At 46.5% G+C, this 17,847-nt stretch overlaps 1 protein-coding gene across 1 annotated transcript in view; it reads left to right on the top strand.

The window, feature by feature from the left end:
• The window catches only part of ttc6 (tetratricopeptide repeat domain 6), a 554,053-nt gene that overhangs the window by 289,383 nt on the left and 246,823 nt on the right, over positions 1 to 17,847 (top strand). Inside the window, exon 18 of the mRNA XM_072488749.1 lies at positions 14,769 to 14,919. Within this exon, the coding sequence (XP_072344850.1) occupies positions 14,769 to 14,919 (151 nt within the window). The remainder of the gene's footprint in view (positions 1 to 14,768; positions 14,920 to 17,847) is intronic.

Below are 17,847 nucleotides of genomic sequence, written 5' to 3'. Positions count from 1 at the left end.
GGGGGTGAGCAGATGTTAGGCTTATCAACGGGGTCAATTTACTTTTCCTGTTACTAGGGGGGATGGGGGGGAAAATGTTCTCCTGACGAGGGAGGGACTTTTGTTAAGGGGCAGAGAGGAGGTCAGGGGCAGAGGCTGCATGGGGGCAGGAAGGTGGAGGCGTGGGTCGCGGGCTGGAAACTGGCCCAAGATAGGGGATGGCTGATCGGCGAAGAGGGGGGGGTGCGATGAGCCCCTAAATTAGGCTGATCACCTGGAATGTACGAGGTGCTAAATGGGCCGGTCAAAAGAGCACACGTGATCGGGCATTTGAGAGGAGTGAAGGCGGACGTGGTAATGCTACAGGAGACGCACCTTAGGAAAGCTGACCAGATTAGATTAAGGAAGGGATGGGTCGGACAGGTTTTTCACTCGGGACTGGACTCGAAGACTAAAGGGGTCGCAATCCTGATCAACAAGCAAGTGACGTTTGAGGCGGGAAGAATAGTTTCGGATGTGGGAGGTCGGTACATTATGGTCAGTGGGAAAGTGGAGGGGGTGCCGGTGGTATAAGTAAATGTGCATGTGCCAAATTGGGACGATGTGGAGTTTATAAAGAGGATGCTGGGGAAGAAAGCAGACCTGGATTCGCATAAGTTGGTCATGGGAGGGGACTTCAACACAGTTATAGACCCTGGTTTAGACCGGTCGAGCTCAAAGACGGGCAGGGTGCCAGCAATGGCAATGGAACTAAAAGGGTTCATGGAGCAGATGGAGGGGGTGGACCCATGGAGATTTGGGCAGCCGAGAGTGAAGGAGTTCTCCTTCTACTCTCATGTGCATAAAGTGTACTCCGGATTGATTTTTTCATTTTGAACAGGGCTCTACTGACGGGATGGTGAACACAGGGTACTCGGCAATCACAATCTCAGACCATGCCCCGCACTGGGTTGACCTACAGGTTAGTAAAGACAGTAACCCAGCGTCCGCACTGGAGGTTAGATGTGAGACTTTTAGCTGACGAAGAGGTGTGTGGGCGGCTGAGGAAATGTATTCAGAACTACCTGGAAGTCAACGACATGGGGGAAGTTTTGGCAGCGGTGATCTGGGAGGCATTGAAGGCGGTGGTTAGAGGGAAGCTGATCTCGATACGTGCCCACAGGGAGAAGGCAGACAGGGCAGAGACGGACCGACTGGCAAAGGAGATTTACAGGTCGACAGGAGGTATGCAGAGACCCCAGAGGCAGGGCTTTTAAGGGAACGGCGGGGGCTACAGGCAGAGTTCGGCTTGTTAACCACACCAAGGGTGGTAGAGCTTTCTCAACTGAGAAAGGCGAGGGAAACGATTTATGAGCATGGAGAGAAGGCAAGCAGAATGCTTGCACAGCAGCTTAGAAGGAGGGACGCAACCAGGGAGATAGGGAAAGTAAAGGACGGTGACGGAAGCCTGGTTGGAAACTCAGCAGGGGTGAATAAGGCATTTAAGGAGTTTTACAGTAGGCTGTACGGGTCGAAACCCCCAGCTGGACCGGAGGGGTTGGGGCACTTCCGAGGGGGGCTGAATTTCCCGAAGGTGGACGGGGAGCTGGTAGAAGGGCTAAGGGGCCCGATCGGGATGGAAGAGATAGCGGAGGGTCTGAAGGCCATGGAGCCGAGTAAAGCTCCGGGGCCGGATGGGTACCCAGTGGAGTACTATAAAAAGCTCTCTGGGATATTGGGGCTGCTGTTGATGAGGACATTCAATGAGGCAAGGGAACGTGGGGTCCTTCCCCGACGATGTCACAGGCCACGATTTCGCTGATCCTGAAGTGGGAAAGGACCCAGAGCTGTGTGGCTCTGACAGGCCGATATCCCTATTGAATGTGGACGCCAAACTGCTGGCCAAAAGTTAGTCCTCTAGGATTGAGGGCTGTGTGCCAGACGTTATTGGGGAGGACCAGAAGGGGGTTTGTTAAGTGAAGGCAGTTGGTGGCCAATGTAAGAAGGTTGGTAAACGTGGTCATGATGCCCCCAGAAGGTAGTCTTACAACACCAGGTTAAAGTCCAACAGGTTTGTTTCGATGTCACTAGTTTTCGGAGCGCTGCTCCTTCCTCAGGTGAATGAAGAGGTATGTTCCAGAAACACATATACAGACAAATTCAAAGATGCCAAACAATGCTTGGAATGCGACCATTAGCAGGTGATTAAATCTTTACAGATCCAGAGATGGGGTAACCCCAGGTTAAAGAGGTGTGAATTGTATCAAGCCAGGACAGTTGGTAGGATTTCACAGGCCAGATGGTGAGGGATGAATGTAATGCGACATGAATCCCAGGTTCCGGTTGAGGCCGCACTCATGTGTGCGGAACTTGGCTATAAGTTTCTGCTCGGTGATTCTACCTCATACGCTGCAGGAAAGGATGTCCCGAAGTGTGGTACATTGGCGAGACCATGCAGACGCTGCGACAACGAATGAACGGACATCACGCAACAATCACTAGGCAGGAATGTTCCCTTCCAGTCGGGGAACACTTCAGCAGTCAAGGGCATTCAGCCTCTGATCTCCGGGTAAGCGTTCTCCAAGGCGGTCTTCAGGACGCGCGACAACGCAGAATCGCCGAGCAGAAACTTATAGCCAAGTTCCGCACACATGAGTGCGGCCTCAACCGGGACCTGGGATTCATGTCGCATTACATTCATTCCCCACCATCTGGCCTGCAAAATCCTACCAACTGTCCTGGCTTGATACAATTCACACCTCTTTAACCTGGGGTTACCCCATCTTTGGATCTGTAAAGATTTAATCACCTGCTAATGGTCGCATTCCAAGCATTGTTTGGCATCTTTGAATTTGTCTGTATATGTGTTTCTGGAACATACCTCTTCATTCACCTGAGGAAGGAGCAGCGCTCCGAAAGCTAGTGACATCAAAACTAACCTGTTGGACTTTAAACTGGTGTTGTAAGACTTCGTACTGTCCTCACCCCAGTCCAACGCCGGCATCTCCACATCCCAGAAGGTAGAGAGGTGGAGGTAGTGGTCGCAATGGATGCAAAGAAGGCTTTTGATCGAGTAGAATGGGAATATCTGTGGGAGGTACTGGGACGGTTTGGATTCGGGTGGGGCTTTATTGATTGGGTCAGGTTGCTGTATCAGGCTCCTGTGGCGAGTGTACGAACGAATAGGACAACATCGGACTACTTTAGGTTGCATCGGGGGACGAGACAGGGATGCTCCCTCTCCCCACTGTTGTTCGCGTTAGCCATAGAGCCGCTGGCAATTGCACTGAGGGCTTCAAGGGGCTGGAAAGGGCTGGTCCAGGAGCGGTGGAACACAGAGTCTCACTCTATGCAGATGACCTGCTCCTATGTGTATTGGACCCAGCAAAGAGGATGGAAGAAATCATGAGGATTTGGGGGGAATTTGGCCGGTCTTCGGGGTATAAACTAGATATGGGGAAAAGTGAGATGTTTGCGGTCCAGGCAAGGGTACAGGAGAGGTGACTGGGGGAACTGCCGTTTAGAGTGGTAGGGGGAAGCTTTCGGTACCTAGGCATCCAAGTGGCGCGGGAATGGGAACAGTTGCACAAATTAAATCTGGCCCGACTGGTAGACCAAACGAAGGACGATTTTTGGAGGTGGGACGCGCTCCCACTGTCATTAGCTGGGAGGGTCCAGACGGTGAAGGTGACGGTCCTCCCGAGTTTCCTGTTTGATTTTCAGTGTCTCCCCATCTTTATTCCGCGGTCCTTTTTTAAACGGGTCAACAAAATGATCACTGGTTTTGTATGGGCGGGCGAGTAAAAGGGATGCTTGAGCAGAGCCGGGGAGAGGGCGGGCTGGCGCTGCCAAACTTCAGTAATTATTACTGGGCAGCGAATATAGCCATGATCAGGACGTGGGTGGTGGGGGCGGGGTCGGCATGGGAGCGTATGGAGGGGGCTTCATGCAAGGGCATCAGCTTGGGGCACTGATAACATCGCTGTCATGATATTCAAACATACATCATAACACATACATAATGATAGACAGACCAACAGACCAATTAGCATACATAACACGACAGCCAATCACAGACAAGAGCAGACACAGTATAAGACAAGAAACACAACACTTCCTGGCCAGTCCATCTGGAGACAGCACAGGGCCAGGACCTCATTAGCAAGACACTCACACAGTCACAACGTGCTGAGTACCAAGTCAAATGTATAAATAGTTGGTTGGAATAAAACTGCGTTGTACCAATCGCAACCGTGTTGGTTCGTCTGTACCTCAGAGCACCCAACACCTCAATCGCCTCTGCTGTACCTGCCGGCATGGTACTCCACCAGCCCCGTGGTGGTGGCGGCCCTGAGAGTGGAGGAGACATGTAGGAGCGGAGGGAGCATCGGTCTGGTCTCCAATCTGCAATAATCACCGGTTTGCCCCGGGAAGGATGGATGGGGGTTTTCGGAGATGGCAGAGAGCAGGGATTGAGAGGATGGGAGATGTGTTTATAGAGGGGACCATTTCTAGCCTGAGAGAGCTGGAGGAGAAATTTGGATTGGCGAGGAGAAACTAGTTTAGGTACCTGCAGGTGCGGGACTTCCTACGTAAGCAGGTTTCAACCTTCCCGCTCCTACCACCAAGGGGGATTCAGGACCGGGTAGTTTCCAGAGTGTGGGTGGGAGAAGGGAACTCTTGGGGTCAAAGGGGACGCAGATGGAGCAGCTGAAGCGCAAGTGGGAAGAGGAGTTGGGCGAAGAGATGGAGGATGGTCTCTAGGCGGACACGCTGAGTAGCGTCAACACGTCCACAACATGTGCCAGGCTTAGTTTGATACAGTTTAAGGTTGTTCACCGGGCTCATAAGACAGTGGCCTGGATGAGCAGGTTCTTTGGTGTCGAAGGTAGGTGTGCAAGGTGTGGGGGAGGACCAGCGAACCATGTCCACATGTTCTGGACATGCCCAAAGTTTAGGGGATTTTGGTAGGGGTTTTCGGACGTCATGTCCGGTGTTGAAAACAAGGGTGGCACCGAGTCCAGAAGTGCCGATTTTCGGCGTGTCGGAAGATCCAGGAATCCAGGAGGAGAAAGAAGAAGACGTTCTGGCCTTTGCTTCCATGGTAGCCCAGAGACGAATGTTATTAGCTTGGAGGGACTCAAAGCCCCCGAAGTCGGAGACCTGGCTATCTGGCATGGCTAGCTTTCTCTGTTTGGAGAAAATCAAGTTCGTCTTGAGAGGGTCAGTCCTAGTGTTCGTCCGGAGGTGGCAACTGTTCGTCGACTTCTTTCGGGAAAATTAACCATCAGCAGAAGGGGTGTAGCTTTGTTTAGTGTCGGGAGTTAATAAAGGTGGGACCTGTAAGGGAGGAAGACGGCTTTTGCACTATGTATATAAATTCATGTATATTGTTTATTTTGTTGCTGTTGTAAAACCAAAAATACCTCAATGAAATGTTTATTTAAAAAAAAAGAAGGCATACTTGCCTTCCTTAGCTGAGGCATAGTTTAAGAGCAGGGAGTTTATGCTGCAACTGTACAAAACATTGGTTAGGCAACAGCTAGAGTATTGTGTGCAGTTCTGGAATCCAGACTATTAGAGGACTGTGATAACATTGGAAAGGGTGCAGAGGAGATTTACCAGGATGTTGCCTGGGATGAAGAGTTTTAGTTATGAAGAGATATTGGATAGGCTGGAGTTGTTTTCCTTGGAACAGAGGAGACTGAGGGGGGACATGATTGAGATGTATAAAATTATGAGGGTAATAGATAGAGTTGACAGGAGGTCCTTTTATGTGTTTTATGACTCTATGATGGTGTTGTGGTAATGTCAGTGGACTAGAGACCCAGGCAAATGCTCTGCATGTGGTGTATTAAGTTGGGATCAGTACATAGTGAGCCACAGGGCATGCACGGGCTGTAATCAGGCCAGATGTAAAGGATGGTTTCCTTGCCAGCTTATTGGAGGGTGAGGTTGCAGATGGGTTCTGCTGCAGGGGATTCAGATGAGAATCTCAAAAGGCACACACAGTATTAAGCTGATGGGAATGCAAACCAAGATGCCAGATTCAACGCTGGCATTCCAGGCAGCCTTCAGTCATCGTCAAGGAACATACAGTTGCTCGACTCCAACTTGGCATCAGGCATCGTGCAGCATTTACCCTCTCAGCAGCCTTTGTTCCATCTCCTTGTAACAATGCAAATCTAGAATGTGATGAAATGTTTGTCCCTAACTGAAAGGGAAACCCAGAAGTTCCAGGTTTCTGGAAAGGGGAGCTGTTAATTGGATTTCCTGACTTGACATCAGATGCCTGAGAAATCAACCCCTGACTCATGTTGCCAGGGAAAGAGAGATTGACTGGGAAGACGAACACTAACCTGACAGGTCACACTTCAGCCTCAGGTAAGAACGAATGCAGGGGCTCCAGATAATTTGTGTTTCCAGCCAATGGAACAGTATAGAGGTTAGGGAGAGTTGCATGTGCAGTGCAGGCACGCCAAGGAGCTGGAGAGTTTTTACTAGAGTCGGCCATACCGTTTATGGGGGCAGATGCAGACTTTAAATAAGACACAAAGCGCGGGGCCCCAGCCAATGGGGAGCCCCATATGGAGAGGTGACTGTTGTGGTGGGAACACCAATCTCAGCCTTGGAAGCGCTAAATTTGTTGATGGACTCATTCTAGCTTCTTCAGCCTCTCAGCAGGCAATACAGAACGACATTGGGCTCTGTTTAGTGGACTTTCCTTCAGAGCGGGAAAACAATTTGCCAGAAGTTGCGAGGTGGTGGAGACTTTGTTCAGTCACGGATCTCCTGAATTGGTGTGAAGTTTCTGAGTAAAGGGGCAAAGCAGCAGCCAGGTTTCTGGCAATTGGTCTGGTGGGCAGCCTGAGGCAGAAATGAGGACACCGATCTAATATCAGGGTGCAAGCCTGCAAAGCCTTCAGCGAGGCGGTGAGGAGGCGCTGGCCAATGGCCGTCGAGAGGAACAGTGGGGTTACTCTTGACATTGAGCCAGGGCTGAGGAGGCTGGGTGGGCAACCAACTAAAAAGAACAGAGGCCACCAGGCCAGATGTCCAGCAGCAGCAGCCAGCCAGGAGCACACGCGGCCATTGAGACTCGAGGTTCGGCCGCATGAGCGAGAGCCGAGAGGCGAGTGGAGCAGCAGTCGGGAGATGCAAAGAAGACAATGCAAGCGCTGGATTCGTGTTTTGGGGAATCGGAGAGCAGAGGCCAACGGGAGTGGGTGTCTCAGCCAGAGCCAGAGGTCAACCCCAGGCAGCAGGGCTGGAGTGAGAGGCCTCTGTCTGGAGGTGTTATTGAGTGGTTGGAAGGTGACTGTGTGGAAGCCACGTGCCATTAGGACAATTGTGAACTGAGTGAAGAAGGTTCTGCTGTAGTGCACCTTTTTGGTTAAACACGTATCCATGGAATTGAGATGGAGTACAGCTGTTGTTGGAGGCTACTTAATGCTCAATTTCCTTCTTGAGGGGAAGGAGTTAAATTCTACTTGAGGAAGTCAGAGTTGTGAAGGAATTTGGGGACTTGCTAGCAAATGGACAGTAAATCTGTCAGACTTATCGTTGTTGTATTAGTTATTTAAAGTGTATAGTTTCTACTGAATACAAATTGCTTGTGTCATGATCTGAGATGTGACGTGGGGGAGATCCGGTTAGGGACCAACGACGTTTTGTTTGAAGTCGATAAAGGTTGAGATTCAAGACCCTGCTTTTGGAATAAAACCACAAGATTCCTCAGGTTTTGATAAAAACAAAAATAAAAATGACTATACTGTTACATTCCTTAATTGTTCTCCAAGATAGCAAAGATATAGTGTTGACAAAGAACATAAAGCTATATGTTTAAATCAAAACTAATTTATTTTCCACTATTTAATTTGATTTGGTTTGCACACTCTACTGAGTAACAGTTAACAAAATAATAGTATTGAATTTGTGATACAGTAATTAATAATTTCTCTAATATATATAAACTGCACCCTAACTCAACTTCACACTATCCTTCTACATTGACTTTTCCAACAGCTTCTCCCAGCATGCCGAGAGACGCAGCCTTTTATAAGACTACTTGGTGACGCCATCTAGTGTTGATATGCATGACCATTATCTTGTTTACTCTCCTTAGATTATATATATCATTACCCTCTTTTTTAGATGTTTTTGTACATTACAAAAAGGAAAATATGAGTAACATTATTACATGATACATTGATATGTATACTAAAAGTTAACAAGTGAGTCAAAATTTGTTAAACAGTTCATTTGTTTTACTTCACAAATTCAGTCTGACGGGTTTCTTTCTGATTCTGGATGATCTTCTCAATCTTGTCAGTGGAGTGGTAAATGTCTTTAACGGCTTCTAGAAGTCATTTTGTATCTTGGCAGATGTTGTCGTAATCCAAAATAAATTATCATCAAATTGAAGACTTGGAAATAACTTTCTAGAAGATTTAACTTTCAGAAGAGCACATCGATTTCTTCTCAGAACATAACCATCAGTCACCTGAACAATGTACGAATGAGGTGCTGCTTGACGTATGACCTTAGCTAGATCAGACCATCCTCCAGTGGGAATCTGAATTCTCACTAGATCATCTGGATTAAGTGGTTCCAGTGATTTTGCATGTTCATTATGGTATTTCTCCTGAAGATTCTTCTGATGTTGCATTTTCTTTATGACTGGCTGAAGATCTGGATCAGGTAGTCGTAGATATGGAAGAGTTGTACGCAACGATCTGTTCATTAACAACTGAGCAGAAGATAAACCAGTTGAAAGAGGAGAAGCTCTGTAATTCAATAAAGCTAAGAACATATCTGAATCAGAGTCAATATACTGCCTGTCTTGCTCGGTGTTTGCACTTCTCAATTCCTAGATGACCTTCATGAATTTCTTGGAGTATCATGTGTCTTAGTGTCGTAGGAATATTGAGACGATCGAGACAAAGTAGAAAACCATCTACAACATTGAGGTCAGATTGAATATTTCTAAATTTCGAAGTGTTCTTTCGGCCAACCATTTTTTCTGTGGTTGATGACTCATTGTAATATTTCATCTTTTGTAGTCTCATCTCTGATGAGCTTGAGTTTTTCATCAGAAACAGTAAGCGTTTCAGCTAGACGTTGTTTCAATTAGTTGAACAATCTCAGATCTTTGTTCATCTGTGTCAATAGCATGAGATAATGCATCAGTAATTATAAGATCTTTACCTGGAATGTAGACCAGTTGAAAATCGTACCTTCTTAGTTTCATGAGGATATGTTGCAGTCTTGGAGTCATATCATTCAAATGTTTGTGAATGATGTGAACTAATGATCTGTGATCTGTTTCGACCGTGAACATTGGTAGTCCATAGACATAGTTCTGGAATTTATGTATTCCACTAAGCAAGCCTAAACACTCTTTTCGATCTGAGCGTATCTTTGCTCAGTGGTAGTCATAGATCTCGACACATATGCAATTGGTGTCCAAAAGATATCATCATTTCTTGCCTCAATTCCATTCTGACTTGCATCTGTGGAAATCTTTGTTTCTCTCCCAGGGTCAAAGAAGGAAAAGCCATGTGCGGTAGTCAATGCTGACTTGAGGCGTAGCTATTCTTTGTTGTGCTCTGCAGTCCACGAGAATAATGTGTTATTCTTGATGATGTTACGCAATGCTGTTGTTTGTGAAGCCAGGTTGGGATAGTCATAGATCTCGATGCATATGCAATTGGTGTCCAAAAGATATCATCATTTCTTTGAAGTAGGACTGCCCCAATTCCATTCTGGCTTGCATCTATGGAAATCTTTGTGGATTGGAAGTATTCTTCACAGTTGTGTGGAACGTCTCAATAATTCCCACAAAGAAAGAATCTTCTAGACTTTCAGCATCTATTTCATCATTAGGGTTATCAATTTTGGAGGAGTCTGCACTTGTATGAAGATTCTGTATATTCATGTGTTTCTTCATTAAGTTTGGAGTTTTAAAGTGTGTTCCTTTTAGTGAAGTTCTGCATTGAACAGCAAAGTGATTCAGTTTGCAACATTTGGAACATATTTTTCCAAGTGCTGGACATTTTTTATGTGGGTGGGCGTGTCCACACGTCATGACATTGCTTTCATCATGCGCAAATTGTTTTGGGATATGCGCAGAATGGTCTTCATCCAAATCACGTAGTTTGTTGAAGTGCGCATGTGCGGGTCGGTTATGCGCATGCGCATTATGGCTGCCGTCCGAAACACGCATTTTTCTCAACTGCGTCACAGATTTTTGAGCCCTTTTCTTTAACCATAATTTCAGAGTACTGATTTTGAGATCTTTCATTCACTCGACACATTTCAATAGCATCTTCTAATTTCAATTCTTTTTGCCTTAATAAACGTTTTCTGAGTTTCTCATCTGTGATGCCAAAAATTATTTGATCTCTGATCATTGAGTCTGACAATATAGCGAAGTTACAGGTTTGTGACTTTAGCCTTGAATCTGTAATGAAACAATCTACGGATTCTCCATCTTTTTGCAGTCTCTTTTTAAAGATAAACCATTCATACGTTTCATTAATTTGAGGTTTACAATGAAGGTCAAATTTTTCAATTACGATTATCATTTTTTTTTTACCTTCTTCCGTGGAGAATTGGAAAGAGTTATAAAGTTCAATAGCCTGTGGTCCAGCCTTTGTTAAAAATAACGTGAGTTTTCTGTTATTACTGGCATTATCTAAATCTGATGCAGAGAGGTATAGTTGAAATTGCTGCTTAAATACTTTCCATCAATTTTACCAGAAAGCCTGAGTTTTCAGTATCTCCATTAGGTCGGGACTTGTCTGTGTGTTGAAGTAACAGGACTGGAAGCAGTCTTGCCGTTGAAGTCTGAGCCGCATGTTGGTTTTCTTTTTTCTTAGATTCTAACTATTTGCTAACTAAATTACTTCAGTAATTTCCTGGTACCATGTTAGATTTCCACTACTGGTCGCATGTTATGTTCCTTGTGTATAGTGTATAGTTTCACTGAATACAAATTGCCTGTGTTATGATCTGAGATGTGACGTGGGGGAGGTCCGGGTAGGGACCAACGATGTTTTGTTTGGATTTGACAAAGGTTGAGATTCAAGACCCTGCTTTTGGAATAAGACCACGAGATTCCACAGGTTTTGATAAAAACAAAAATAAAAATAAAAAAGATTATATTGTTACATTCCTTGTTTTGTTCTCTAAGATAGCCAAAGATATAGTGTTGACAAAGAACATAAAGCTATATATTTAAATCAAAACGAATTTATTTTACAGTACTTAACTTGATTTGGTTCGCACACTCTACTGCGTAACAGTTAACTAAATAATAGTATTGAATCTGTAATACAGTAATGAATAATTTCTCTAATATATATAAACTACACTCTCACTCAACTTCACACTATCCTTCTACATTGACTTCTCCAACAGCTTCCTGGTGCCCCCCCCCCCCCCCCCCACCGGCAACAGGAACCTCCGACACGCCAGCTGATCAATGGGGTTTCCCATTGTGGGCGCCCCCACACCGTCGGGAAATCCGCAGGTATGAGTGTGCTACTGGCCAAATGGAAGATCCCGCCGATGGAGAATCCAGCCCTATGCACTCCTGTCGGAAGAGAATTGCTACCGATATATGTTCCCCCTGGGAGCACAAACCAGGAAGCAATTCAGTATTCCTTGCCATGCAAATGTTTGCATGTTGAGGAACATGAGGGATTCCCAAGGGAATCCCGCCACCTGAGACCCACCTGCACCTCAAAGCATCCCACCACCCCCGGAATGCCTGGGTGCTTCCCCACTTCCCCCAAATACGAGAGTGACCCGTCCTGCACCTCCCCCCCACCCCCCCCGCCCCATGGGACTCCCTAACTAAGGAGACTCCCCCGCGGGATTCCCTTAATAGGGAGTGCCCCCGCAACACCCTTAATGGGGAGATCCCCCCCAAAGACTCCCTTAATAGGGAGACCCCCCCTGCAGGGACCCCATGAATAAGGAGACACCCCTGGTACCCCCAACTGTGAGATCCCTTAACTAGAGGGACCCCACAGAGACCCCTTAACTAAAGGAACCACCCCCCACAGGGACCCCCTGACAAAAGGGAGGCCCCCTTCTGAAAAAAGACCCCTGTCTGGAATCCAGAGAGCAATCAGACAGGGGCAGTGAAGTAAATTACAGTTGTAACACCTGCCTGGAAGCTCCACATGTCCATTCCTGGAAGGAAAACAGCTGTGACCTGCATTTAAACCCATCAGATCCATTAGCTGCAAGCCATGTATTCATTTCTAGTAGTGGGCTGGGATTGACAGCTTCCACAAAACAGCTGCAGTCTTGATTCATTCATCTTCCTTTGTGGATGAGTGACTCTAAGTGCTGAAATCCCACTGTTTACAAACATCTAAGAGAGGTAACTGCGTTTCAATCTTTCAAGCATGTTGGAGCATTGCGTTCGCTTCGGCACTCACCGACATCCGGTGCCGATCCTGATTTTTTGATTCGCTGCCGCATTGGTGTCCTCACTACCGGCGGTGGAGAATCCAGGCCAATGTACTTTATCAGACATTCTTTTCATCTTGCCAATATTGAGGATTAGAATCTGACATATGAGCAACTGCATGTCATGAAACTGGACTATACTTTTAACTGTGTGTACTTTTGACATTCTTATTATTTGAAAAATATAAATAATTTTAATCATTACCAGCATGCTGATGGCTGGTAAGACATGTGCCAAGGAACTATGGAGTTGGAAATGTTTACTGCTTTCCAGATAAACTAGTAAAATTTGGATTTGGATTTTGTTTATTGTCACGTGTACTGCGAGCAGCTCAACAGATACATGAAAATAAATGAAAAGAAAAGAAAATGCATAATAGGGCAACACAAGGTGCACAATGTAACTACATAAACACCGGCATCGGGTGAAGCATACAGGGTGTAGTGTTAATGAGGTCAGTCCATAAGAGGGTCGTTTAGGAGTCTGGTAATAGCGGGGAAGAAGCTGTTTTTGAGTCTGTTCATGCGTGTTCTCAGACTTTGGTATCTCCTGCCCGATGGAAGTAGTTGGAAGAGTGAGTAAGCTGGGTGGGAGGGGTCTTTGATTATGCTGCCTGCTTTCCCCAGGCAGTGGAAGGTGTAGATGGAGTCAATGGATGGGAGGCAGGGTCGTGTGATGGACTGGGCTGTTTTCACGACTCTGAAGTTTCTTGCAGTCTTGGGCCGAGCAGTTGCCATACCAGGCTGTGATGCAGCCAGATAGGATGCTTTCTATGGTGCATCTGTAAAAGTTGGTAAGGGTTAATGTCGACATGCCAAATTTCCTTAGTTTCCTGAGGAAGTACAGGCGCTGTTGTGCTTTCTTGGTGGTAGCGTCTACATGGGTGGACCAGGACAGATTTTTGGAGATGTGTACCCCTAGGGATTTAAAGCTGCTAACCATCTGATTACTTTTTAAACATAAATGAATTAATTCTGGAGACAAAGCGCAGTAAACATGAATATTGTCAGATACACATTCTAAATAATGCAGATGATGGTTTGCAGTATAATAAAAATGTGGTTCAATCTCTGAATGACACTATGTAGTTACAAAACCCTGGGCTAGGGCACGGTCAATTCCAGCGCCCCTGACCTGGAGTCCCAACAGGTTGAATTAACCAATAATTCTTCGAAAAATACTCGAAGTCTTTGTCCCTTGGCTAACCAATAATTACATTCACCAGGTTTGTAAATTTAAACACAATTGTTTTTTATTTATAACAAGAACTATAATGAAATATTCAGCAAATGCAACTGGTTAACTATATTCGAATTCCTAACACCCGCCCTCCACTTTAACTTGGCCCCATCCATTACACACATACATCATATAAACACAGAGGGGAAGAGAGGGGTGAAAATAATAAGGATGAAAGTAAAAAGAGTAGAGCTTTTGTTTCAAATGATTGTTTCTGGCACCTTTCATCTCTTCAAACATTGCTTTCAGTTTGAAGTTTTCATTGTAGATTCATCCAGGTCTCTGCAGTTTCAGAAATACAGCAGAATTTCTGGAGAAAACACAAGGAAGAGAGAGAAGGTCCTTCCCTTTTAACATCCAGGATTCAAACGTTGCTTTCCTTAGGTCTCTGGAGATCATCCCACTAAGGCATGATCCAATCATCACCTGTTACTGGGCAGAGTACAGCCTTTTGACCAAATCATTGGCTACCAGCCAACCAATCAAGCCGAGTTCCCCCCATCTCTCGAGTGCCATAAAGTCTGAGTTCTCCTATTCGAAAACCATATACTATACTGCAACTTCTTGAATTCCTTCATGGGCAGCACAGTAGCACAAGTGGCTAACACGGTGGCTTCACAGCGTCAGAGTCCCAGGTTCGATTCCCTGCTGAGTCACTGTCTGTGCGTAGTCTGCACGTTCTCCCCGTGTCTGCGTGAGTTTCTTCCGGGTGCTCCGGTTTCCACCCACAGTCCAAAGACATGCAGGTTAGGTAGATTGCCCATGATAAATTGCCCTTAGTGACCAAAACGGTTAGGAGGGGTGGAAGTGAAGGCTTAAGTGGGTCGGTGCAGACTTGATGGGCTGAATGGCCTCCTCTGCATATGTTCTATGTTACTCATTCTCTCTCCTAATTGATTTAAAGATACATGTCCGTTAAGCACCCATGGATCAAAAAAGATAACGGCAAAAATAAAGAAAGGGGAAATAAGGGAACCAACAGGAAAGACCCTGACAATGTATCCATACAATATACAGAATATATATAATTCTTACAGAATCTGTGCCTTTTTCTGTGTGACTAATACAGCTTATGTTTTGCTTCTAGATCCATTTCCTTCGCTCATATAAATCTTGGACTTATTTTCCTTTTAAAACTGGATCATTATTATGAAGCAATTCGTAGATTTACAAATGCTTTAAAGGCTGAACCAACTTCTATAAGGGCATATGTGTGTCGAGCACAGGCAAATCATAAGGTACACATACACTTGAAATAAAATTGTTAAACTTGATTTTTGTGGCTCAGTTGATTGTCTGTATATTACTTGATTAATTGCCATGAAAGTCCCATTTTTGATTCATCATCAAAAGTTTACTGATCTGCTGGAAAATGCTGAGATACCTTGACCCCAGTAATCTCTAGTTGTGTAAGGCTTAAATCAGCGAGCCACTATCAGTTGACTTCTATTGGAAGTAGACACAATCAGAATAATGGTCAGCTGTGATATTTTCCATGGTTATATAGCCTGCAGACACTCATCTCCGCAACTCAAACATGAGTAGTGACCAAATGGTGTCTTCAGGCACTAATAGCATTTCAAGGTGGTAGCATTTTCTCTTTAGTACTGGGGAATGTATATCCTGTGAGATGTGGGAAATCATGCAAGCACAAAGTGCCCTTGCTGACTACATTAACTTGAGCTCCTAGTTGCGGAACTCGAGTGGCAGCTGAGGACTACCTGAATAGCATATTTAGAGAGGTGGTCACATTGCAGCCAAGAAGTACACAGACCGAGAGGGAATGGTGACCACCAGAGAATTTAAGAGAAACAGTCAGGTAGTGCAAGAATCTCCCAATGCTATCTCACTCTTTAATCATTTTTCCATTTTGGTATTGGCGAGCAAGATAGCTCCTCAGTGTCCGTTAGCAAGAGCCGTGTTCATGGCACCATGGGTGGCTCATCTGCATAGAAGGGGAAGAGAAAGAGTGGAAGTACTACAGCGGTAGGGGATTTCATAGTTAGAGAAGTAGATATGCATTTTTACGGCCGTAGATATGACTCGAGGATATTATATTGCTTCCCTGGTGGCAGGGTCAAGGATGGCACAGAGCGGCTGCAGGACATTCTTTTGATAGAGGGTGACCAACCAGAGGTTATGTTCCGCATTGGAAGTAATGACAGGTGGGGAAAGTGATAAAGTCCTGAAAGCAGATTTTAGGAAGTTGGGAAGGGAATTAAAAAGGACCTAAAGAGCAGGAATGACAGTGTTGCATGCGAGTGAGTATAAGCATAGGAAGATTGAGCTGTTCAATATGTGGCTAATGAAATGGAATAGGAGAAGGGTTTTAGATTTCTGAGGCTTTGGGACTGGTTCTGAAGTAGTTTGGACCTGGGCAGGATTGATGAGGTACATGTTAACAGGACTGGGACTAATGTCCCCTTCCCTCCTGGGGAGGATTCCTGGTGCAGTTAGGGAGGGTTTAAGCTAGATTGGCAGGGGGAAAGGAAACTGAAGGGAAATTCAGGGCTGGATTCTCCACAAATGGGGCTATGTCTCCAAACCGGTGTTAAAATGCTGGCGTTGCACTCCCGAGTTTCCTGGAAATAAAACAATCCGATTCAGTTGCGTGCAGGGGGCTAGCAGGGACCCGGGGTGCTTCACGCAGCTTTGGCTGCGGATACGGGCTCCCGCACTTCCGGTTCCAAGTCCGCGCATGCGCACAGCGGCGCCCTCCAGTGACCGCGCCGAGCGCCATGGCGGACTTGGAAGCACAAACAAACTAGGCCCCCTTGATGGGCCACGGGCTCCCGCATCAGACCGGCCCAATTGCTGCGCCGGCCGCCCATAAGGCCCCCCGGTGCTTAAACCACCTGCCCCCCACCAGGGCGGCCGCGGACTGAGTCCGCAGCCCTCGCGTGAGAGTCCCGACTGGCGAGACCATATTAGTACCACGCTGCCGGAACTTGGCCAGTCGGGTGCGGCGTATCACTGGGCGGGCCTCTGGCAACGGCCCCGCAGCCGCGCGCGCCGTAATTCGCGGACCCACGGATATTCGGGACCCGGAGAATCGCAGGAGCGGCGCTGGGCCCAATTCCATCGGGAACTTCGATTCTCCGCCCCCCTCCAAACACGATTTTGGCCCGGGGCTGCGGAAAATCCAGCCCTCAGAGTGGCGAGGAGAAAAACTGGCAGTGGGAAGCAGAAAATATTAACTGATAAGCAGGATATTTCAGAGAGTAGTATCAAGGCAAATAGAATACTTTAGACTTGGATTGAATTAGAGTAGGCAATCATTTTTTTAAAAAAAAGCTTTTTATTGTCTTTTCTCATATTTATAAACTGTTGTTACTTATATACATGACATTTATTTTACAGAGGTTTGTTTTGTCCTTCATTTAACTAACTCTATGTACATTTTGCTGCCCTCTGGATCGGTCTATGATATCCCCCCCTTCCTCCTCCCTCCCCCCCATTGGTTTCAGCACCCTTCCTCTTCTCATCTTTTTTTTTTCTTCCCTGGATTACTCCTCGTTGCTGGCCTCAAACAGGTTTTGGAACAGGTTGACGAACTGCCCCCAAGTATCCAGGAAGCCTTACTCTGACCCTCGGATGGTGTACTTAACCTTCTCCAGGTGGAGAAATTCCGAAAGGTCAGCGAGCCAGTCTGCAGCTTTGGGCGGTGCTTCCGATCGCCAGCCGAGCAGGATTCTCCGGCGTGCAATTAGGGAAGCGAAAGCAAGGGCGTTGGCCCCCTCCCCCATGTGTAGCTCTGGCTGCTCCGATACCCTGAAGATTGCCACTATTGGGCATGGCTTCACCCTCACCCCCACAACCTTGGACATTGCCTCAGAGAAGGCTGTCCAGAACCCAGCAAGCTTGGGGCAAGCCCAGAACATGTGGGTGTGGTTGGCCGGGCCCCTCTGGCACCGTTCACATTTGTCCTCCACCTCTGGGAAGAACCTGCTCATTTGGGTTCTGGACTGGTGTGCTCTGTGCACCACTTTGAACTGTATTAGGCTTAGCCTTGCGCAGGAGGAGGTGGAGTTCGCCCTGCTCAGTGCTTCGTTCCAGAGTCCCCATCCCACCTCTGTCCCCAATTCGTCCTCCCATTTTTGTCTGGTCCCGTCCAGTGGAGTCCGGGCTCTGTCCAGTAGCTGTCCACATATTTTCCCACATAACCC

The sequence above is a fragment of the Scyliorhinus torazame genome, chromosome 2, assembly GCF_047496885.1.
Source record: "Scyliorhinus torazame isolate Kashiwa2021f chromosome 2, sScyTor2.1, whole genome shotgun sequence".
Classification (NCBI taxonomy): Eukaryota; Metazoa; Chordata; class Chondrichthyes; order Carcharhiniformes; family Scyliorhinidae; genus Scyliorhinus; species Scyliorhinus torazame.
Note: the sequence above shows the minus strand (reverse complement) of the source record. Positions and strands in the feature narration are given on the sequence as shown.